Source organism: Centropristis striata, chromosome 11, assembly GCF_030273125.1.
Source record: "Centropristis striata isolate RG_2023a ecotype Rhode Island chromosome 11, C.striata_1.0, whole genome shotgun sequence".
NCBI lineage: Eukaryota > Metazoa > Chordata > Actinopteri > Perciformes > Serranidae > Centropristis > Centropristis striata.
Window position 1 is genome coordinate 27,833,054 of NC_081527.1, and position 25,855 is coordinate 27,858,908.

General features: G+C 38.1%; 1 protein-coding gene across 3 annotated transcripts in view; it reads left to right on the plus strand.

The window, feature by feature from the left end:
• Nucleotides 1-25,855, plus strand: part of LOC131980073 (receptor-type tyrosine-protein phosphatase N2-like) — a 314,375-nt gene that overhangs the window by 92,034 nt on the left and 196,486 nt on the right. For all 3 annotated transcript variants that reach the window (XM_059344220.1, XM_059344221.1, XM_059344222.1), the window contains exons 10-11: nucleotides 6,351-6,437; nucleotides 24,418-24,497. In XM_059344220.1, the coding sequence (XP_059200203.1) occupies nucleotides 6,351-6,437; nucleotides 24,418-24,497 (167 nt within the window). The remainder of the gene's footprint in view (nucleotides 1-6,350; nucleotides 6,438-24,417; nucleotides 24,498-25,855) is intronic.

The following is a 25,855-nucleotide window of genomic DNA, read 5'->3' on the forward strand; positions in this document are numbered from 1 at the left end:
TGGTAGAATCTCTGTTAGAATGAGACAGCCTGATGGCTGTAGGAGAGAAGGATCTTTTGAATCTCTCCGTCCTGCAACAGAGAGAGACGAGCCGTCCACTGCTGTTTTTTTGGTCCATAAAGGTTTTGTGTAGCGGATGATCCCGGTATTTCAGGATGGGCCTGGAACATCTTGACAGTGCCTGTCTCCACCACCTCCTCCAGTGTGTCCAACCTGGCTCCAACCACAGAACCAGCTCTTTAGACCAGTCTGTCCAACTGCCTTGCATCTCTGTGTCTGATGCTGCCTCCCCAGCAGACTGCAGCATAAAACAACACACTACCACCACACACTGATAAAACATCTGCAGCATCTTACTACAGATGTCCAGAGATCTGAGCTTCAAGAAGAAAAAGAGGCGGCTCTGCCCCTTTTTGTAGAGAGCGTCAGTGTTTAGGGACCAGTCCAACTTATTATCCAGGTATACACCTAGATACTTAGAACTTGGCATCACCTCCATGTGTACCCCAGGGGTATTCACTGGCTGAAGGGGGCTTGGACCTGTGGAAATCTATGATCATTTCCTTAGTCTTTGAGGTGTTCAGTAGGAGATAGTTCTTGTGACTCCAGTCACTGAAGGCTTTCATTAGATCCCTACACGCCATAATAGCAGTTTCGTCGGAGTACTTCTGGATGTGGCAGGACTCAGAGTTGTATTTGAAGTCCCCTGTGTACAGTGTGAACAGGAATGGAGCCAGAACAGTGCCTTGTGGAGCCCCTGTGCTGCTCATTAATGTCCCAGAAACACAGTTCCCCAACCTGACATATTACAACACACCTATCATAATTGGTTTACTGTTTTACTAAGGTAGAGGTTTATCTTTATTATTTTTATTGCTAAAGGTACTGCAGAGGTGTAAACACAATTTCTAGCAAGTGCGCGTGCACATGTGCAAGCAAATAGAAAAAAAAGATCAAAAATTAGCTTTCAATTTCAATTATCAAAACTATAATTTGACCATATCTAAGTATGGCACATTCCCAAATAATATGACAGCTATATTACACTCAGTAGGATACGATTTTTTAATTTGTGACACTTTTCAGCACACAAAACCAACGTTGATCTTTCAAAATTGAATTAAATCATGACCTTAATATCAAAAAGTTAATGGAATCGTGGTTATTTAGAGCAGCCATTCTCAACCTTGGGGTCCCAACCCCAATTGGGGTCACGTGCTTCATTATTTGTGCTTCATTATTTGTCAAAAATTTTGGACAGTTTGTATGATCTGAACTGTGCGCGTGAGATTCTGTTCAGTGAGCACAGCGGAAAAAAATTAACTAACAAAAGAAAAAAAGCAACTTTTTCTAATATTACGGTAAAGTGATATTAGCACTGTTGACTTCACGTTTAAGATTGTCATTTTATTCCATATTTTTCCGTAAAAAATAAAAAGTTTCTCAATCAAAAGAAACACTGTTCTGCCATAAAATTGACAAGAAAATTCTAATACTAATAATAATTACAAATACCGCATAATACAAAGATTTTACCATCAAATATGACAGTATACTTTTGTTAGAGATATGGTGTTTAGTACATTTAACAGTGAGAAAAAGTATTTTTACAAAAAAAACATGCAAAAATTACAGTGATGGCTATGGCTGTATATACGTTACATAGGGATGGGTACCGAATTCGGTACTTCTATAGGTACCGACCGAATTCCGTCGGTACTACCGAGTACCGATTCATGTAAAATCAAACGGTACCATGTTTCGGTACCTTAACGGCATTAACTTTAAACTGATCATTGATTTCAACTTGTTTTCATTTAACGTCTTTGATTAACAAGCGTGCTGACGATCGCACTATTTATTTATTTTATTTACCTCCTGGTCTGGTCCTGTCTGCTCACCGCGGCCACTAGCCACTAGCTACTGCCCTCTTCCAACCCGGCGCAGAGACGAACAGCCGGCTCTCGCCTGCTAGCGGCCAGCTGCTATCTCTCCAATGTCTCTACCCGGGCTTGGCCTTCGTCTGCCTCGAGATTGGACCTTCCTTACTCCGTTTGCTCTCTCCATTCTTCTGTAGACCAGTCATTAGCAGCTAGCAACTAGCTGCTGCATCTCTGGTCCTCCGCTAATACTCTGCTCTTCAACTCAGGAATATTACCTGCCGATTTACTCCAAACTGCCTCGCTGAAATTAAATCCCTCAGACTCCTGCGTCATCCTCGATATGTGCACAGAGCAGCCTGACTCAACTTTGTTTATTCCAACCATGCTATGCCCACAATACTGTCTGACCGGTGCTGCGCCGCACAGCTACGACGTCATCACAACAAATCACACGTGCACTTGCAACCTTTTTTTTTTTCTCCTCCGTGCACTTGCAACCTGAGAGCGCTCCTCTGCATTCTTTGATAACACTGCAACCTTCATGTTACAAAATGCACGTTTGCTCAACAATAAAGCACTGCTCATCCTGGATTTTATATTGTTTTGATATATTTTTTAAAGTTTATATTTTGAGAAATAAATATGTTGAATTGAAAAAATTAGACTTTATTATTAAACAAATTAACATTTATTACCACATAAACAAACGCAGAAGTACCGAAAATTGGTACCGTTGAGTACCGGTACCGATTCCCAGGTACCGGGTATCGGTACCGTATCGGTTCAATTGTGAAAGGTACCCATCCCTAACGTTACAGTACATTTTTGTTAAAAACACGGTGCCAGTGTATTTTACTGTGGAATCATGTATTATTATTTTTTTTAAACTGTAAAGAAAAACTGTTTTGGCTGATATATACATTTACGGTGTTTCATTGTTACCGAAACTGAATTAACCCATTTATCATTTTACGGTCTTTTACTGTCATGGTTTAGCAGTTTTTCACCGTTAAATCTACAGACATTTTTTTACAGTGTAAGAGCTTTAAATTTCAATAATCAAATCTTTTAATGTAAAAAAGCATCTTGTCACTGCAACATTTTTATTTGTGTTGGATTACGGAGATCTTTTGTACATGAATGCTGCTGCTCAATGTCTTAGAATGATTGATAGTGTTTATCAGCTTCTTTGAGCTTCATTACTAACTGTAAGATGTCCACTCACCATTGTGAATTACACTCTGGGGTAGGATGGCCTGCTCTGGCCACTCCAAGGGCTGGTCATTGGTATACTTACATTTATAAGGCAACATTGGGACTTCTGCCTTCATACATTTGCATCTTAATTACTGTGAGAAATGCTGGATCTTATTCTCTTCGTTCACCAGATAAATTTTTTGCTTTCTGTCCCTTCTGCTCGTACAGAGTTGGGTAAAAGGGCATTTGTTTACTCTGCACCTTATGCTGCAATATGCTACAGAAAGACTGGAAGCTAACTGACTTCATTTCTTTGAGCACTTTTAAATCCAAACAGAGTTATTTAGGCCAATTCCACAATATGCACTTGTTTCTCATAACACATTTAAGGTCTGTGTCTTATGTAATATGTAACTGTATTTTGTGTTTGCTGTCTCTTGGCCAAGGGCTCCCTTGAAAATGAGGTTCTTAATCTCAATGGGATATTTCCTGGTTAAATAAAAGTTTTTAAAAAAAGAAGAAGAAAAATGTCTAAAACAGGTTCACGACCCCCCTAACCCCTCAAACTGAGACCTCTAAAGGAAAGCTGTATTTGTAGAATGGCGACACCTCTCCTGCTCTGTCAAACCCTCACTTGGGTCCGAGGTGAGAGAGAGATACTTTAATTATGTTTCCAGCGGGTTGATGTTCCTAATTTAAAATGTGACAAACTTTGAAAACCTTTTACTCTATCACACATTTGAATTTCAAAGACTTTCATTTGCCCTCATTAGTGTTTACCTGACACACAGAACACAAGTCTTGGTTTTAGCTGCAGAAATGGAAGATACACTTTTTTTGCCTCTTCTTTCTCTGTACTGAAAAAAACTTCATAGCTTCATGACACCAACAAACGTGATGTGCAGAGCAAACCATCTTTATTAACCCTCTGAACCCCAACAAACTGTTTCAGGGCGTTTTTTGCTCTTTTTATATTTTACTCACCGTGTCCTTGTATTTCACTGCAATATATAAACCTATAAGTCCTGCAGCTCTATGGAATCAGCATCATGGCTAGAAGTGGGAACAACTAAAAAAATGTCTTGTAATTAGGGATGGGTACCTTTCACAATTGAACCGATACGGTACCGATACCCGGTACCTGGGAATCGGTACCGGTACTCAACGGTACCAATTTTCGGTACTTCTGCGTTTGTTTATGTGGTAATAAATGTTAATTTGTTTAATAATAAAGTCTAATTTTTTCAATTCAACATATTTATTTCTCAAAATATAAACTTTAAAAAATATATCAAAACAATATAAAATCCAGGATGAGCAGTGCTTTATTGTTGAGCAAACGTGCATTTTGTAACATGAAGGTTGCAGTGTTATCAAAGAATGCAGAGGAGCGCTCTCAGGTTGCAAGTGCACGGAGGAGAAAAAAAAAAAGGTTGCAAGTGCAAGTGTGATTTGTTGTGATGACGTCGTAGCTGTGCGGCGCAGCACCGGTCAGACAGTATTGTGGGCATAGCATGGTTGGAATAAACAAAGTTGAGTCAGGCTGCTCTGTGCACATATCGAGGATGACGCAGGAGTCTGAGGGATTTAATTTCAGCGAGGCAGTTTGGAGTAAATCGGCAGGTAATATTCCTGAGTTGAAGAGCAGAGTATTAGCGGAGGACCAGAGATGCAGCAGCTAGTTGCTAGCTGCTAATGACTGGTCTACAGAAGAATGGAGAGAGCAAACGGAGTAAGGAAGGTCCAATCTCGAGGCAGACGAAGGCCAAGCCCGGGTAGAGACATTGGAGAGATAGCAGCTGGCCGCTAGCAGGCGAGAGCCGGCTGTTCGTCTCTGCGCCGGGTTGGAAGAGGGCAGTAGCTAGTGGCTAGTGGCCGCGGTGAGCAGACAGGACCAGACCAGGAGGTAAATAAAATAAATAAATAGTGCGATCGTCAGCACGCTTGTTAATCAAAGACGTTAAATGAAAACAAGTTGAAATCAATGATCAGTTTAAAGTTAATGCCGTTAAGGTACCGAAACATGGTACCGTTTGATTTTATATGAAATCATATAGAAGTACCGAATTCGGTACCCATCCCTACTTGTAATAATGACATAAATCATAAAAAAAGAAAAAACACAAGTTGAATTTATATATATATATATACATATATATATATATATATATATATATATATATATATACATATATATATATATATATATATTTTTTTTTTTTTTAAATTGGAATAAAATGGAATTTACATATACAGCACTTTTCAAAGTGCCCGTAAGTGTCATGCATTTTGGAAAATAAGATTGTGTCTCCACATATTGTACATCTTTTGAAGTCATGTTTCCAGCCTCTTCTGTCCTCTCCTCTCTGCTCTGTGTAAACATATTTTCAGTGAATATTTGTCACGTGACCGTTCGTCTCAGCAGAATCAATCGTGGCTTCACAGTGTCGCTGAGGAGAAGAATTTTATGTTATTAACAGGATCTAGTTATTTTAAACTGTTTATTTTTGGCAAAATTTTAGACAAAACGTAAAGTGATTTTGACAGAAATGTTATGATTTTAGGCTTCGCTTTGGTCACTTTTATAACAGAAACTGGTAACAATAACAACTAGTGATGTTTATAGATTGTTTATAAACCAATTATTAACCTTTTACAAAGTGCTATACATATTTAATCGTTAAATGTTTTCAACCAATTTCTTAAAGGTAAAGGAATCCTTTCAAAAGCATTAACATACTTAATGTGGTGTTAAAAATGTTAAAATGAGTGCAACTAAAACAATTAATAAACAATTATTTATAATTTTTGTTGTTTGTTAATGGTAAAGTAACTATAAACTTACATTAATATACCATCTATTTGTCATTTATAAATCATTAGTTAGTTAAACGTTAATAAATGATGTATTTACCATTCTTAATGGCCTATATATGGTTTATAAATGATGATTAAACATTAATAAACTATCTGTTTACCATTTATAAATGATGGTTATTGTAAAGTGTTACCTAGAAACTTAAAATACAGTGTATTTTTGGCGTTCTTTTAATGAAAACATATGTTTCAGTCCCCCTGGTAGGATGGTCATGGTTGAATGTCTTCTAAGAAATACTCCACTCCATCGACCAAAGATGCTTTTGGTAGCATTTAAGTTATGCATTTATGTCTTCTAATATGTAAAATATTAACTATGCTTTCAGTTACACTCTTTGGGATGAGTTTAATTTAATTCTAACTGTCTTTACTTTCCCCCCTCATCGTCACCAGTGGTCTCCAGACAGACGAAGGCCTCCAACTGATGGCAATTCTGGCTCGCCGGGCTAAAATCCAGATGTCGGACATTGCTGAGCTCTCGTACGTATTGCTGCTTTCTCTCTCTCTGTCACACTCTGGCAGTTAAACACAGGGCGCTCGCTCCTCCCTGCTGCGTTAATGCTGTTTGTTCTAACAGAGTGAACAGTCTGGGCGGAAAATCACCATGTAACCTTAAGCTGGTATTTATTCTCCAGCTTTAATCCATTCATTTGTCCAACTGTCTGGCAGTGTGTCATAAAAAACCCCACAAACCTGCACTTTTTCTATGTTTGCCGCCACTCTGAGTAATATATTGCTATTGAGAATGTTGATGGCTTCGCACCTGTTCTGGTTAAAGATGCCAATAAATAAAGTCTGTTCAAACAGAGCCAGCACACTGGAAGTGACACATTTCACACCATTTATGTATTTTCACAAGCATCAACCCGGCAGTGTCGTACTTCTGGCTGGAGCATTTTCCACGTTTTTCTTTTTTTACAGTGACTGATTCAAAGAAACGGCAGATTTTCACACAATTATCCACAAACACTTTGAGCCTTAGACCTCAAGTAACAAGCTGCAGACATCAGCTCTGAAACATGGATATCAGCCTCAAATTGTAATCACATAACCAGTGAAATAATACTTCTAATTTATGTCATCATCTTGTGGCTGCAGTCATCATGATTTTATATGGCTTACCTTTCTTTAAATAAAGATGCTGTCCAAGTATAAGAACCAAACACTAGCAGTCAGTAACAAAGAAGAGATAATCTGACGATGAGTAAACCCAGTAAACTTGTTTCCTGCAGAGCAGCAAACAGCAGACAGACTCAATTAGAAAGTAGCTGGTGATGAAAGTGGAACTTTGAGCATTTAGCAGCTAAAGAGGCAGATATATCCCTCAGGAGTTGTTGTAGACCAAAATCAGAGCTAAACAAGAGTGGATATCGAACACAAACTCAACCAAAAATGTCCGTCTGCCCTTGTGGTCTAAACAGTCTGTTAATGTTGCTTTATGTATATCTATAAAAGCAAGAAGCGTCTGTGTGTGTGTGTCTAGGGCATATCTCGCTGACCGTTAGTCAGACTGACCTCAGATTTCGTTGTGGCTTGTGTATGGCACGAAGGTGTGCATCCTCGATTTTTAAGATTTTTGAATATTTTTCAAAATATCATTATTTACGTAGGACGCGTTGCGGCACTGCACTGTTTCCGATCGGACGCCTTTTAAGGGAGCTCCGCCCCCTTTTAGGGGAGCTCCGCCCCATTGTGTGATAGGCCTACACCTGGTCAGTAACACAATTCACTCTGGATTTCCACCCTGACTCATCTCATCTGTAAGTCTATTTAGCCTACCTATCTTTATGAGTTTTAAAGTGTGCTACAAGGTTAAATTTTTATAAATAATATTGGAATAGTTTCCAGCGAATAACAATATTCAATGTGTTTCTGCTGGATGGTGTGCGTACCTTATGAAAAGTAGGTGTTTTATGGAGTTGCAGACGTTGTAGTGGTCTGCATGTAATGTGCAAATTCTGTTATTTGTGATTAGCATGCTAAGCAGAGATTTAGCTTTATTCACTTCTTATGTTGCATCTCCCACTATACGAACACATACTTCCGATGACACTGCACTAGTACAGTTAAAGACACAAGTTATAGGCAAAGATTACAGTCCCATAAAGTTGTCTGGCTGTGTTTAGATTGACTCTCTGGTGAAGCCCCAGCCACTTCAGGCTTGAACCCACTTCTCCAAGCTGCAAAAAGACTCGTGCATGGAGACATTATATCATATTATGAGACATTATGTTTTTAGGTTTTACATGTATATGTAAGTCTGTCTCTCCATCCGTCCCATTCTTATAAATGCCTAGAATTTATTTCTTTAACTTTTGTACAAACATCCACTTCCACAGACTCAAGGATAAACTGATCAGACTTTAGTGGTCAAAGTAAATGGGATCTCACAAAATACTTTTTGGGACATGAATCAAGAATTTAGACGCTAATTATGGCAATTTTTTACCCAAATTTGTAGTAGGATAAATTGATGACATTTTATATTCATGAGGTCAAAGGACAGTTTGACTGTGACACCATAATGTTTGCAAAAACACTTTTCTGACTTTTATTCTAATATAACGCAGGAACAGAAAGGGAGATCGTGACTATATTTCACATACTGAATTTGTTATATTATATTATGGCTCTGCTGATTTAGGTGAAGCATTTACGTTTTGAAATTTGTAGCTTCTTTGCAGCAACATTAATGTTTAAATCATTGTCGACTGTCATGGCTACATGTATGAGTCAGGATCATAAGTCAGGATAGACGTTTATGCAAACTGCATGATGCGTGATTCTGATCTATTTTTCATTTTAAACCTCCATATGTGAGTTTGATCAACTCACTTTCCAACACATTAATATTTAGGATACTTCTTTCTCTGTGTCTGTAGCCTTTGGTTGCCTCTAACGCTTCTCTCTGCAAAAGTCTGGAGAGACGTTAATGCATATTTAGAATATCAGCATTATTCTATCCTTAAACATCAGCTCTGCATGACTTAAGTTTAAGTTTAAACCTCTAAAATAACAGTTAAAGTCACCTTTCCTGTCCCTAGAATGTGTGTGTGTCCTCACAGTGTGAGTGGGTTGCCAGGTTTGGGTCAACACAATCTATGCTAAACCAGCACATACCTGCACACACACAAAGTAGGAGCCCAGCAGCTAAAAATAAATGCATTTTAATGCCTATAATGTCCTTCTAAAGCTCTCTCTGCCCTGTACCAGAGCAGTGCTTCTGGACATGCAGCCCTGCCAGCTGTCACACGGCCAAGCTGTTGAATTACATTAAGCATTACATCTGGAAAATCTTCAACATCATCACTGTAATGTTCTGAAATCACAGCAGACTAGAAATACAGAAGGAGCAAGAGGTCGATGGCGGATGACTCATCGTGTTTGTAATGTAGTGTGCTTTATGTTCCCGACATCAACTGCATTGTACCTGTGGGCTCAAGTGGGCGGCAATTTTCTCACAGGGCGAGCATCTTGTACTGAAACGCTTCAGATATTCCCCGTGGAAGATGAGCGGCGCCGGCTCCTTTGCTGTTTCCCCCCCAGCATGTCGGATCAGAGAGGGCAAAGTGGTGGGATCAAAACAGAGATTTTTACAGCGTTGAAATCAGAAGTGAAGAAGGGAGAGAGAAACTGTGCCCTTACTGAGTGGAAATACAAGGACGTTGCCTTATTTTCATTCTGTCAACATATTTTCCTGCTCTGGGGGGGAAAGAAAGCGATGAGAGCTGCTCCTCTGCGTTATTGACAAGTTGGAGTCGAGCCGCCGCTGACTGCAATCATTTATTAATGAGACTGAACTCTGCCTGAACCCGCTCTCTCTTTCTTTATATGTGTCTCTCTCTCTTATCTCCTTCTCTCTGTCCAATTCTTTCTCCTTCTCTTCTTCTTCTTCTCTTCTTCAGTCTGTGTCCATGTCTTTTTATCCCATCTCCCTCTCTCTTTTCCGTTGTTGTTGCTGCATTTCCCCCCCACAGGTGACTTTGCAGGGAACATTTTCAGTGCTGCTGCTGCTGCGGTTTGCTGTTGAAGCAGCTTATGGGGATTATAGTCAATATACAGACAGTATAGTACATTATATACTGTCTGTGTATGTAAATAAAAGCATGTTTCTGTTTCGGTCACAGGTGTATTTAAGTTTAAAGTCTCATGTTTAAGTTTTGACCAACACCTTACCAAGTTATACTGGTACAGGTTATAAAAACACAGGTCACATAATAATCACAGGTCACATAATAATCCAGCCTACCAACTGCTTTTTTTTTTTTAAAAGAAGTCGGTCCATTAGACATCCATCAGGTTCTCCATACAGCCAGAATGTGGAATGTGTAAAAAAAAACAACATACGGACCCAGGGGAGGGGGGTGATATTTTGAGAAAAAGTTTACGAGATTAAAGTGACAAATTTATGAGATTTTAAAGTGGTGAATCTGTGAGAAAAAAAGTTGCTTTTTTCTCCACTTTTTTCTCGTAAATCTGTGACTTTTTTCGTGCAGATTTGCCACTTTAAATCTCTTAAATCTGCAAGATTTGCCACTTAAATCTAGGAAATTGGCATCTATTTTCTCGAAATATTACCTCCCACCCCGGGTTTGTAGGCCTATTTTTTATTTTTATTCATAGTTATTGAAGAATAACATGACTGTTTCTTGCAGATTTTTTTCCTAAATTTTTCATTTCTACATTGGAGGTCAAAATCAATAAAGTTAATTCTACGACCTCACAGAGACATGGGGACCTCATTTTGGATATCCGCTGAAGTTACCAAATACGGTTCTTCGCCCGATAAAGGGTTAATTGCTGGGATCTGGTAACAACAGTAGCCATTGCATGTAGGTGTGAGCATAAAAGATTCCGTAAACACATAAGATCCAGCCTGGTCTCCTAAAGATTACCGCCCTGTACAACACCAACGCAAGTTTCAAGTGTCACATATTTTGTCCTGAATTATATTTGTCGTTGACGTATCATGAATAACTTTTAAATAAAAAGCCAGCAAGTCTGAGTAGGCAGTATTTCAAGATGAAATGATGGGTCAATCATGGGACTTTCAGCCAGGAGAGAGTGGATTGTGTCCTGTGCAAACCAAAAACTTTGTGTTTACTTATTTTAATGTACTTAATGAAATTCCTGTGGCATAAATGATACTCATTTTAATCCCAAACCACAATGTTTTCCCCCAAACCTAACTATAGCAGAGTTATCTCAAAATCATTATCCTAACTAAAAATTATTATCTCAAAATTACACTGGTTGACACAGCCGATAAGGGCATCTACTCATTGTAAGCTGGAAACTCACTCACGTTGACTAATTTCCAGCTCAGTCTCGTAGGTATAGTACGGAAGAGCCAGGGCCAGGTAGGAAAAAAATAATGACAGGAGGAAAAAAATGAATTATGCACTTCAAGAAAATAGTCAAAATGACAAAAATAAAGTCACTTTTTGATTTTGGTAAAACAGACTGCAACCTACAACCTGATTTTCCTCAATGCATCTAATATATGTCTAAAAAATTCAAATAAATGACATAAAGGCAGATTTTCCCAAAAAAATAAAAGTTGTGGTAGCTTCTACCAAGAATATCTCAGGAGATTTAAGTTCTACTGCACCTTAAATGTTAACTGTTTGGATATAGAAAACAATGTTCCTCTGATGACTTACTGACACGGTAACAACCAATCTGTGAACATCATTACCACTTTACCAAACTCAAAAGTTTACTTTATTCTCTATTCTCAACTTTTTTCCCGAAGTCCTATTTCAACTTTATTCTTGACATTTTGATTTTCATTCTCGAACTGCATAATGAAAAGAAAAATCCTCCTCTCATTATTTTTTTTAATAATCTATATTGAGATATATGAGTATATATAGAGACATTAGCTAAGATACTAGAACTAATGTGTAGTGCAATACAGAAATACAAATTATATAATGTAACATTTATTTTAAATGCATTCACCAGCCAGTGTATATTCAGCAACACCTGAGTAAAATGGCTAAACTCAACAAAACAATGAACATAAGGTTTGAACGTAAGGTGTCTGTAACTACAAACAACTGATAAATAATCACTACTCACATAGTTTCATCTAGACGCAGCACGTAGAATAACCCATTCATCCACATGGGGCGACCGCTTTAACTTTGGTGCAGCAGGAACTCGCTTTCTTCCACTAGAGGGGGGTTAGGACTTTCCAACCTCAACCAAGTCGTTTTATTGCCTAACCTTAACCATGTATTCACAATCAGTACGTTTACAAGACACTTGAAAAAAAACGAATTATTGCCTTAATCTGACTATAACTGGACAACTGAAGTGCATGTAAACGCGTTAGTCCGACTAATGTCGGACTAACTAAGTTCTCCAACTCCAATTAGGACAGCCAGATAATGCGATTGGAATAGGATTTTCGCCAGCATGTATAAAAAGACAATGCATGTGCGCATGCTCCCATGCTCCACATGCTCCACGCCCCCGTCCCCGTGCTGGCGTATGACACTGGAACAAAAACATTCAAGAATGTCTGTTGCAGTAGCCGGTCGCGTTAGCTGGTCACATTAGCCGGTCACATTAGCGACGGCACAAAGTTTTGAACCGAGGTCAACTGAAAGGGCGCCATATTAACCCACTAAAAACGACGCATATCGCCACCCAGTGTTGAGGAGGAGGACACGTTCCCGTCAGTTATTCAATTTTCTCAGTTGCATGTAAACTGGGACAAGGACAGAAGTCTAATTAGATGCCAAAATCGATTTTTATGCATAGCTCAATTAAGCTGTGCATGTAAACGCACTGACTGTTAAATGCATGTTTAAAATTACATAATTAACTAAAAGTGTGGCCGTTATCCACAAGAAAAAACGTATCCCTCAAAGCATGATTGAGAATGTAGTATATCTGTATTAGAGCACATTATTAGGAGACATGATTGCAGAGAGTTGATACTAAACCCAAATAGTAGCCTCACTCCCAACTCAAGCTTTGCCCATGCATTCAACCACATGACACGGCCTTCCTCTGCAGAATTAGCTCTGTTTTTTGTTCTGCAATATTTGACACTTTCACCTCTCTTTTATATTACTTTTATTAAGCTGATGCTTTCATCCAGAGTGACTTATAATGAGTGCATTCAACCATGTGGCTGCAACTCAAAAATTGCAAGAATGAAATTCATCAAGTATGCTGAACTGCTTAAAGTACTTCTGGCCACAGTGGGAACACTTGCTTTGTTTAAACGAGTCAGAAGTTCAGAAAGGTTGTGAACCAGCGAGTCAGGCGAAGAGAAAGTTTATGCAGATTATTTGAAGCACTTTTATTTGAAAGAAAAACCGAAAGTGAGTGTATCCGAAGTGCTCCTTCTTTGCACAGGAAAACTTTGTGCATTAAGTACAGATCGGTCGAAGCTGAAACAGATCTGTAAATGATGATGCATGTTTACAGACAGGTTAATCATTTTATCATCTGCCTTAAGTTTTTTTAAAATATCTTTGAGTTTGACTTACATTGGATTTGTCCTTATCTTTTGCATTTCTTGCCCTGAATTAGTTACTTTTCGTGATGTCTGTGTTTTCTGAGATTTGACTAACAAAATTGCCAACCTTGATGACAGAATAGACCATTTATCAGAACCACCAATAACGACACATGACCGTTTCACAGCTCGCAGTACAGTTCACAGCTCGCGGTACAGAGCTGAGCATTCTAAAAATAGCTCACACACGTCATTATACATACAAATATGGCGCAGTTTTAAAAAAAGCTGCAGTTTTCTGTGAATTTAGGCTACAAAACCACTAACCTAGGTTTAGGGCAAAATACTTCCTGGTTGGGTGTTATAAAAGACAGTTTAAAAAGGAAATAAATTATGTAAATGCTGGAAGTGAAGTAGTTACAAGGGTGACGGGAGCAACAGGAGTTACATAAAAAGTAGTTTAATTTCACATGAGACATGAACTCCATTCTCCTGGTGATAGTCTGTGGTTTGTTTGACCCATCCCGCCACAAGTGTGACATTTGCCACTTAAACTCTCAACGCCGTCAATCATTATTGCTACATCAGCAACATGGTGGCGGATATGACAGAAATATGACTCATATTTTGACGCCTGTACAAACATATATAAACTATATTGACATTTTTTAGGGGTTATAACGGCCAAAACTTGATAAAAAAAAGATTAAATTGACCATCCTTGACTTTATAGATGCACACACACACACACACACACACACACACACACACAAACACACACACACACACACTCCCACACTCTCCAAAGCCTCTAACAGCACTTCCAAATTGCCAACGAGCCAATCAAACCCATGAAACAGAACATTACGACTCGTCACTGTGTCTCCCTCCAGCTGTTTTGGTAAAAACGAGCCACAGAACAGTTTTTTTAATGATCTGCCACTTTCCAATTACCCTCCTCCGTGGCTGACACTGTGACCGTTGGTATGCACTCATTCATCTAAGCACATGCACTTTTACTCTCTTATATAACTCCGGCTCTGTGTCTTCCAAAGACCAATAGCATATAGCATATATGGTGTGTCCACCAGGTAAAATCTGTGTATCCCCCCTGATATAGTGAACCATATCAGGTGAAATTTCTTCCCATAAATGTACTTCCTACAGTTATTGTAAGAAGCTGAAATCAAAACCAAATTAAAATTGTGATTTGATGGAAGACAACTCCTATCCTACAGTACTGTATATGTCTTTAGTTTTCTCTCCTCTTCTGTCATGTTTTTCTTTTGGGAACCCACCGGTTTGAGATCCTCTGCTACCACATTCTAAAACTTTGTGTATACAGTGGAAAACTGTCAAAATGAAATGAACTTTCAAGCTTAAAGAGCTCCATTTTTAAGTCCAGTGCACGCTTCACGACATGCAACATTAAACAGAACAGCTGAAAAATAAGAGAAACTACAAAACAAAACCAAGTGAAAACATAAAATACCTTATTTTGCGATTTGTTAAGTTTTTAATTTGATCTTTTGTCTTGTATGACCTATTTGCAAATTGTACATTATTTGATGAAACAGCTCACTGTGTGGAATTTTGGGATTTTATGAAATTTGCAATTAATATGATCCGTGCAGAATCTTTTTGGATTATTTATGTTATCTTGTTAGAACAGGATATTTTTTATGGCATTGATTTTTCAATGACAGTCACTCGGTGGGTTTGTCCTCAGAAAAGACAGTGTGACTCTGCAGCCACGGGTTCAAACTTTGTTAAACAGATAGAAACACAATGCATTGATTTTATACTTAAACACTGATGCTGTGTGTGTGTGTGTGTGTTTCCATGCTGTAAATTCACTCTACAGTGGTGATAACACAACTCTAAATTGAATTTGAAGTGAGACAGATGAAGAATTTGTGTGTGGACAGGTGGGGATTGGGTGGCTGTGGGTCATGCGATTCTCTCTCTCTCTCACACACACACACACACACACACACACACACACACACACACACACACACACAGTCTTGCATACATACCTTCACACACACTCATTCTCTCCACCCCCAGCCACCCAGGCCCCGTTGTTCCCGCGGCACCTCGCCGTGCTGCTCGGCTGCTGCATTGAGTCCCTGGGTGGCCCGTACTGTTCTCCTGTTCTAATGCACCTTTTGTCTTTGTTCTCCTATTCTGGGAATGAAAGGAGGGAGCTGCACACTGGGGAGAGTGATGGATTGGAGGCAGAGAAAGCGAGAGAGCGACAGCGAGAGAGAGAGAGATAGATATAGAGAGAGAGGGTAAAAAAAGCCGGGGGTCTCTTTTGTTGCGAGCACAGTGAAAGCCCAGCAGGGGGAGCCGCCTTGACAATTTGTCAGAGATGCCACGCTTATTTTCCAAGGCCGCCCGGCTCCTCACCGATGTGGCAACGGCAGTCACCTCCACCAGAATAAGTAGGCCTAGAGACAAAGGCTTTAGACTGACACTGAGCCTGTTGACACCCCTGATTTACCCAGCCTGCCTCTGGCTTTTACCGCCCTGCTCCTCAGCACCGCCAACAACTGGTTTCCACAGCTATAATCGCTCCTCAAATTTAGTTTTAGCTGTTTGAGCCTTCCACTCAAGCTGTAACATGTTCAATAGGACAAAATATTCTAGTTTTTATGGCTCAAATGGAAGTATTTTACAGTTCTAGAATTTTTTATACCCCCCCCCCCCCCCCCCCCCCCCCCCCCCCCCCCCCATGGTAATTTGGTCAATCCAAATCCTAAAACAGGACAGAGTCAGACAGGTTACTGAATTAGAATAAAGAAAATGGCTCATTAGGATCAGCTGACATATTGTCATGTCGACATATTTTTCACTTCTTTTTATAGAATCACATTTTGTGAATAATTAACCAAATGCCTGGTTTAAAATGTGTTATTTATGCTTTACATGTTCGAGTTTAGTTGACCTAAAGTGAGATCAACAATTAAAGTAACTCTAACATCAGGGCAGCAGCAACAGTGTGAATGAATTAATGAACTTCATTTATTTTGAACATAAATGTAACATAATATAACATTTAAGACAAGAGTATCAGTTTCTGAAAAGGAGTAGGTGTAAGTAAAAGTAGAATGTCTCCTGTTGAAAAACACACTTTTTTTCCAGTGCTTCCACACAAAAATGTGGTTTTCTGGCGTGCCAAACAACCCACAAACTGTAAAAAAGTAGACCCAGTCAGGTTTTTGTGGGCTATGGATTAGCAAACGATGATGTTTAACATGCAGACTCATTAGGATATACTGAGTAGCTGAGTATCTCCACCCATGGCTTGAGAACTACCTTGCAAAGTTGCACAATATTCTTTTTTTTAGAGAGGTTTAATTTAAAGAGACAGGTGCTAAAACGGAGCGTTTCCGACAGAAAAGAAGACAGAAGACAGATTTGTTCAGACAATATGAGATACAAATGTGTTTTTTAAACATTAAAGCATGTAAACATGTTATGGTAGAACCATGAAATACATATATGAAACTGAAAATGAGCATAATATGTCCTCTTTAATGTAACTGAACGTTACCCTTAAATTCATTGTGTCCTCATGCTTTGATTAGCTGCTGAAGGGGTTTATTTAGATTGTTAACACTCAGCTGTCAAAGCTCTAAATGAGCTCTGATATATAGAATAACGCTGTGGGTATTTACAGTGTCTTATAGTGCATCAACATGTAAACCTGCAGCCGTGAGGTGTCATTAATATGTGATAGACGTGAGGTTAAGAGACAGCAGCAGTGTGAAACATCGAGCAGTATTTTTCTTTTTCCCCGAGCTGCACAACATGTTCCTTTCCCTCAAATAACTCACAGAACTGCAGTGTGTTGTCCTGAGAGGTTTTACTTTATTCTCCAAAACTGAACTCAGCAAACACACCGGCGCTTTAGAAGTATCTTGCATTTATCTCACATCAGTTAAGAGAGAGAGAGAAGCATAAGCCTGCAGACACTATTGTTTTGGATAGATATAAAAAGAGAGAAAGAACACTCTTGCATGACCAGAACTGCATTCACATCCATCTACAACCCCATAATGGGGAGAATATTCTCTATTACCATCTTCATTGATTACCTGATTTGCTTTTATCAATGTGAAGGACAGAGTCCAGCTCAGAAAGCTTCAGACCACTTGAATAAGAGTTTTATTTTTTTTAACTCAACATGCACCTGTCAGGTCAGCCCTCTATTCAGAACTCCCCCGATGAAAGGCACATTCAATTAAAACTGCATTTGTACTAAAAGTTAGTGAACGTTTTCAGTAACAAAGTAAACTGTGAATTTTTAGTCTGTAAAACTGGCTAGCTGTCTTCTAAATTTTCTTTTCTAAATGCTAAATAATCCATGTTAGCCTTCCTTTTACCTTTTAAAAATGGTTAATTCCCCATATTCACCCTTCCTAAAAAACAAAGAAACGTACAAAAAAAATCCTCACATTCCTATCCAACCACACAGATCATTTTTATTTAATGTAATATATATCTAAAATATATTTAACTTCATGTAAAAAGCAATTTCTTGTGAATAAAATAGTCCCAGTAATCGTGCTCATGTGGGTTTTTTTTTTTAAATGAATTATCCAAAGTAACTGGCGCAGAGATTCAGGAAAAGGCTGTTGCTTTAATTTGTAATTTTTAAATTAAAAAAAAGAATGCATATTTTTGGATTTGATGAATTCATTTAAAGGTTTCAGTTTTCAGATTTAATATTACCATATTGAAAAAAATGCATTTGAAAAAAAATATTTATTTAGAATAAAATAGTTCCAGTAATTGTGTCCACATGGATTTTTAAAATAATTTTCCAAAGTAAGAGATTCAGGAAAATTATGTTGCTATGTTGGGCGTTGTAATTTTGTAAGTTTCCATTTACCTCCATTGTACTTGGGTATAGGCAAATATCTTCCAGGTGGAAACTGGGGAAATAAAACCAAAACTAATGTGTATTTTTGGATTGGATGGATTAATTGTAAAGGTTTCAGATATTGTGTGAGTGTGAGTGAAGTGAAGTATACTGTATAAAGTCATAGCAGTATAAATGAGTCCCTCCTGTACATTTATTCAAACAAAGTCCCCCTCAGACGTTTGCTGGGCAGGAACACCGCAGGCACCTCCACCTTCCCCCTCACACAGAAGCACCAGATTAGCATATTACAACAACAAAAAAATGTCTCTCAACAAAGTAGTTAGGGACCCGTTCGACCCCAGCCACTGAAAAAGACAACAAAACTTCCCTTTCCTAACAGTTTCCTCTGGGGGCCGGAGCCAGAGAGCAGCCAGCCTGCAGCAAAAAAAAAAAAAAAACTTCCACACTGGCAAACATATGAATCATAAAAGTGAGCCTACACACTGTGAGCCAGGACACAAAACAAACCTGGAGAGTGACTCACACCCCTTGCGTTTCATTTGGAACAATTCAATACTGATTAGATAATACTGACGGTGAGCGCTTTCAGCAAAAAGAAAAAAAAAGAAATGGGCCTTGGAAATGTTTTTAGCTGGCGCGGTGGCCTGGTAGTGGTTGAGGGCGAAGCGGCGGGCGGAGGGAAGCGGTGATGTGGGTGGCTTGGCAGAGCCTTTGACTGTAGCTGGCCGCCGAATAATGATGGCTGTTGCGTAACCGTCACCGAGTGTAGACTGGATGCTTTTTTTTAAAAAAGCAGGAGGGTCGAGGTGATGTAATGTCTGTGTCTGAGCTGAGGGGTCATATCAAAGAGCCGCCACTAGGAGGAGAGAGTGGGCCTGAGCTGGATGATGGAGAGGTGTGAACACTGCAGAACATCTTTATCAGGCATTCACTCCCAATGTCCAGTCTTTAATGTTTTATAACCTTGCTTTTGATTTTTTGGCACAGAGCTCGCTTTATACTCTGTTCAGTTATCACAGTCAGCTGATGTTGGATAAAAGCTTCATAAAGCATCAATTTTGTGCCCTAAAAGCCTAATTTGATACACACGATCACCAATTTTTCTCAGTTTGTAGTACAAATCATCAAATTTGTTTCAACAGTATTATCAAAATGTGTATTTATTTATTTAAAACATTAAAATATACAGTTCTGTGCAAAAGTGTTAGGCAGGTGTATGAAAATGCCGAGAAGAAGAGATGCTAGTTTGAAGGCAAAGGGTGGTCGAATTAAATATTGATTTGATTTAGATTTTTCTTCTGTTTACTCACTTTGCATTTGGTTGTTTAAATTAATTTAATTTAATTGAAAATAAACTATTGACATTTCTATTTTGATAGCATTTTTATTTTACAGCATTTTTTCACACACAAAACAGTCTAAAACAGTACAACAGTAAATAATCTACATTTTTTTGCATGTCTGAAAAGGAGTAGGGAGAAGCAACATGCTTGCTTGTCTCAACCTACCCTGAAAAATGAGTTTCAGTAAAAAAAAAAAAAAGAAATAAAGAATCAATTTATTCTCAGAAATTGCATGAAACATTTGTAGGAGAAACAAGTGACAATTATTAAGACTCAGTTATTAAATAAAACTGACTTGATAAAGGGGAGATATTTGCAGTCAAGAAACATTGCTCATTTTCTCTTTTGAACACATTCTTCTGTCAGAAAATGTTATTTTTAACATTTATTTTCCAGTTCACTCACAGTATTTCATGACTGGATACTTTCTAGCTTTACTATCTACAGTCAGCATCTTCTAAACTGATAAGATGTGTTTTGGTGAATTGTCGTCTCCTCAAAATGTTCACTTTCCCTGCATTGTTTCAGCTCAATGACACGATGACTTTAGACATTGTCTGGAGGATTAGAGATCAATTTGTAAGAGAGCATGTAATCCTGCAACTAATCTGGAACAATGCAAAAACATTTGGGGGATTTTCATTGTTTTATGACCCCGTTTGATGTGCTGCAGTTCTCACATAACAGAGCCACAGGAACTTCTGTTATCATCAGAACTTTTACTTTGGAAACTTTTGTGCATTTAACTGCTGCTGTTAGTCAAAAACCTCTAAATTTCAAACAAATCAGGTTTTTTTCTATTTATTCTGAATAAAATCAACAAATGGATCAGATCAGTGTACAAGAAACTGTGCAGGTAGAGATAAGAAAGGGTCTCTTACCTAAATGTATACTATTTATAATCAAATGAAGCATAAAACATAACACAAGGTAGTGCAATAGATAGTGATAATAATTAAGCAAATGGACACGGAGTGGAATGGGATGTGCAGATTAACGCATGCAATAAACATTCAATGCAATATAAACAATATTAATGAGTTTCAAAGTTTTATCAGCCAAGGATTCAAATTTCAAAGGGTGAGCATGATGACAGTGATGCATCTATTACTGGTTGATTAGCATATGAAATAAAAAGTGCATTAAAAATATATATTTGTAAATGTATGTGTGTTATTAAGATAAGATAAAATATTCCTTTATTGATCCTCATCGGAGAAATTCAGGTGTTGCAGAGTCAAACAGATAATAAAGATGGAATAAAAAAACTATAAGGTATAAACAAACAAAAAAGACACATTTACTAGTCATATGCCAAAACTGGTAGTTCAAGCTGCACGTGGCAGTAAAGAGTAATAATATTCAGTATATATACTTACACCCATAAAGTTTGAATACATTTTTTTTTACCTCTTTCCATGCAATGATTGTGACAATGTGATTTTTCTTGACTGATAAAGTGCATATCTTCTCAAAGTGTTATTAATCAATCTCTTCTAAACATATCTCAATGAAATTGAAACCACAGTTACCAGAGGAACAAAATGATTCAAACTTTATTGGCGACCGTGTATTCTATTCTTATACAGAAACAATTCTTAATAAGCAATAAAGTATTTCTTACATTTTTTATATTAAAGTCATGATTTATTTGAATTTTGAAAGAACAAGATTGGATTTATGTCCTGAAAAGTGTCACATTTGGAAAAAATCTTATCACATCAAGTGTAATATAGCTGCCATATTCTGTTGGAATGTACCACACGTAGGTCATAGGTTTTGGTAATTGAAATTAAAAGCTTATTTTGATAAATTTGTGATTTGTGTGCACGTATGCATGCACACACTTGCTTAAAAATGATGTCTGAAAAAAAAATGATTCCACTTTATGGGCGACTGTGTATGTATTTGTGAGCTATGTTAAAAGATGTACATCTTCCGTAGGAATCAATGGGCCTCACAAAGTGTTAGAGAGAGTATTGAGAGACTGACTTAAGCCTAAAATGAGTTATCAATAGCATAAATATAGAATATCAACTGTCATATCCTACTAGAGTTCCCTTCTTTAAGCAATTCTCATTTCTGAAAATAAATGATCCCAGTTTCTTTGAAGGCCTCATGTTTCTACACTACTAAATCTACAAAAATGTCTGTAGTTTTTACGGTGAAAAACTGCTAAAACATGACAGTAAAAGACCGTAAATTGATAAATGAGTTAATTCAGTTTCAGTAACAATGAAACACTGTGAATGTATATATCAGCCAAAACAGTTTTTCTTTTCAGTTTTAATAAATAAATAAATAAATAAATACATTATTCCACTGTAAAATACACTGACACTGTGTTTGTAACAAAAATATACTGTAATATATATAAGCCATAACTGTAATTTTTGCATGTATTTTTTGTAAAAATACTTTTTCTAACTGTTAAATGTACTAAACACCATATCTCTAACAAAAATATACTGTAATATTTGATGGTAAAATTTTTGTATTATGCAGTATTATAATAATTAATAGTATTAGATTTTTTTTGTCAATTTTATGGCAGAAAAGAGTTTCTTTTGATTGAAAAACTTTTTATTTTTTACGGTAAAATATGGAACAAAATGACAATCTTAAACGTGAAATCAACAGTGCTAATATAATTTTACAGTAATATTGGAAAAAGTTGCACCTTATTTGTTATGGTAAAGTTCTGGCAACCACAGCTGCCACATATTTTTTTGTTTTTTTACAGTGTAACTGAATATTTTGGTTCATAATATATATCATCATTAACATACAGATATCTTCCGACATGTTAATGTTTACAGTAACATTTTTCTTGATGATAAATATGAGCAGCAGAAGATGTAGAAATCACCTCCAGTGGGCGTCTTTGGGCCCCGGTGAGTGACGAGGTTATTTACGAGGTTCAGAGTCGACGTAGCGTCTTTGTGCGGGAGCTGCCCCGGTGGCACAGGCCGACAGATGGATATGTGATCAACTCAACATGAGTGATTTTCCCTCCTCATCACACACGGAGACTTCGCCTGCACCGGCTGATAAATCACTTCATAGATGTGACAAATATATCATCCTCGTGCCTCGGAGGAGAAGTAATGGTCAGAAAAATGAGCTGTGTGGAGTTCCTCAGACACACTGGGCGAGGCTCTGTCTGTCTATTTTACTGCTAATTTTATATTTAAACACCAAAAAAACAGGACAGCATGTTGTAGAATTCATAACAAAATAGATGGAAGAGAAATGTGTTTTCTTGTTATTTCTTTTCTAAGTTTCCCCCTGGGGATCATTCATTTGACCGGTCTAATTAGTTTGTTATTACACCTTAAACGTTAGAATAGTTCAACATTACAGCTGCATCAAGTGTGTTTGGTGTTTTCTTTGATACACTGACCTCAGGGCACAAGAAACCCAATTAAAAAACCCACAATATTATTATTTTAAAAATAAGCCATCCAGAGGTTTTAAAAAAAAAGCAAGGTCCATGAAATAAAATAAAAAATCTGTCCCAAAATTAGGGCGAGAGTCTCTGTAGAAGCCTGGCTGGATGGATTAACAGTCACAATTTATTTTTTAATGGATTTTGTAAGAATATTCCACAGAGAAAAGATCTTAAAAATTGTTTTTTTGTGTGTTTGTTTCACTTGGATATATTATTTATTTTAAACACATTTCAGAAAGTTCTGAGAAAGGATTGATGGTAGAATTTATACAAAGGGTATAATTGTTTTTATTTTTTGTATTTTATTGCTCTTGCTCTTGTGTTACTTTATTGTAATCTTTAAAATAGGACACTTAGGACCTCACATCCTGCAGAAATAATCAAAACAACAAATGTGCATTAATTTAAATCCATCAAACTGAAACGAAAACCACTTTTCTGAATCCCTGAAAACATTTTGAATGTTTTTTCTGTAGGGACGGGACCTGCTCCATTAATGATGTCACAATATTTTATAATCGTGTTGTTGCAGCAGCCGTCACTTCCTATAGCAGTGCACCATGCCTCCTGCAGGGGAACCCGGTGATATATCTTCCTGCTGGGCCTTTAGTCTGAATTACAGCAGGAAAAATAAAAGGTTAATCACATTGTGAGACGCCGCTCTGCCTCTGACCACCCAGCTTCTCCCCGTTGCTCAATTCAAGCTGCTTTATTGGCATGAATGTTGGATGAACATGGGGGACAAAAAGCACCAAAGAAAAACAATACTGATGTCTTTCTGTCCCCCCTTTTCTACCCGTGTTGTCTCTCCTTTTGCCTCTCTCGCTGCCCAACTTTCTGTCACCCTCGATTTACTTCCATCACGGCTATATATGCATCGCTATCTCCATACGTCAAATCAAAATGTAAATGTTTCATAAACCGGGCTGGTGGAAAAGCATCCGCTCATCTGAGAATCACGCATCAGAGCGTCCTCTTGTTGATGACCAAAATCCTCTCATCCCCCGACCCCCTTTTTCTTCATTTCCCAGCGTGCTTAAATGCCGCCGGGCGCATTACATTGAGATTCAAGAGGTTATCTCGCAGTGGTGATGGGGATTGCAACAGCCTAAAGGATCGCCACAGGTTAAAGCTTTTTTTTTTTTCAAGCACCACGTATGGCTGAGCTTTAATGAGCACAACTCGTTTCTCCCTCCGTCTGAAAAACAACACCATAGAAAAACAATTCTGAGGATGTCTTTTGTGAAGTGTCTAACTGTGTGTGTGTGTGTGTGTGTGTGTTTGTTTTGCAGGGTGGTGGGCCCCGCTGTGACCTTCAAAGTGAGACCGAACACTCACAACGTCAGCACCGCAGATGTGGCCAATGTGGCTGGTAGGTTCTCCTTGAGTAATGTTGTCTTTATACTGACAGAGAAAAAAGACAGGCCATTATCAGTGTCCTGCTGCTGCACCTGAGCCCCAAGATAAACATTTTTCAAAACTTATGACTCCTCAGTAATATGTGTGTGTATATTTTGCCATATTCACCCACACTTGCACTTTATGGCACTTTTTTTTATTTTTTTTACCATTGCTTTGTGTTTAGTTTGGGTAAGTATTTGGTACTTGGCTGGTTTTGAAAAGAAGCCAGCAGGATTTTCTTTTGTGTCACAAATCTCCAAGCAGCCATGTTTGTTTGGCTGCATTGTTGAAATCCATTGGAGAACTGGAAGTGTGCCTAAAAACACAAAAAAAGAGACGCCAGAAAGTTGTTGTGTTTGGGGAAATGAGCCTTACGCAAATATGAACCACAAGATGAGGTAGTTTTCATAAATATGGTATTCAAGATGAGTTGGCCCTAAATGGGCACAGAAAACTGCAAAATTTCTGGAAAACACTTTATCGTCAATCTGTACGTCCAAACCTGAAATATTACAGGAAATACACCACAAGGAAGGAAGGAATATATCGCAGGACTGTTAACTGACACTACATTTTGTGATGAATGATGCTTCAGATCAGTCTAACACTGTTTTTGCTCAGACTGATCCAGGTTTACACCTGATAGTATGCATTTTTATTGTGATTTGTGTGAACAATGCATCTCGTTCAATGCACATTTAATCCACACAAGCTTGGATTATTCTGGTACATTGAAGGTTAACTTTGTGCTTACATGGTAAAGTTAACACATCTGACATCTTAATCAAGTGGTCATTGGCGACACAAGTCTTGTTCCTCAAATACACAAATAACTAAGGATAAAGGTTAAACTGAGCTCTGATTTATAGGCCAGACATAGCTCGTATTTGGTTGTGTTAAAACACAGCTGACTGTAAATGGACCTTCATTCATATAGCAATTGTCTAGTCACTTTGCGACCACTCAAAGCACTTTACACTACAGGCTGCGCTCATTCACCTATTTGCACATAGCCTGGGTAACACCAGACGATATCACAGATGAGATCTAGTCTGGAGACCACCTATTCATTTTTCCGTAGAGGAGGCGTGGTTTACGATCGTCCAGAGCCATTCATTGAGCGCTACGAATGTCTATCATAAGTGTCTGTATGTAGCTCTTAGCCAATCAATGGCGAGATGACCACGACCGGGGTCTCGCCACACCTCATTAGCTTAGCCACTAACGGGGCTAGTTGGTAGACTAGGCTTTTGCCAAATCCGGTTGTAAGCAAGGCTAAAACATCATTTTTGGTGGTGATAAAGGAGTGTAAAGCCAAAAGTTGTTCTT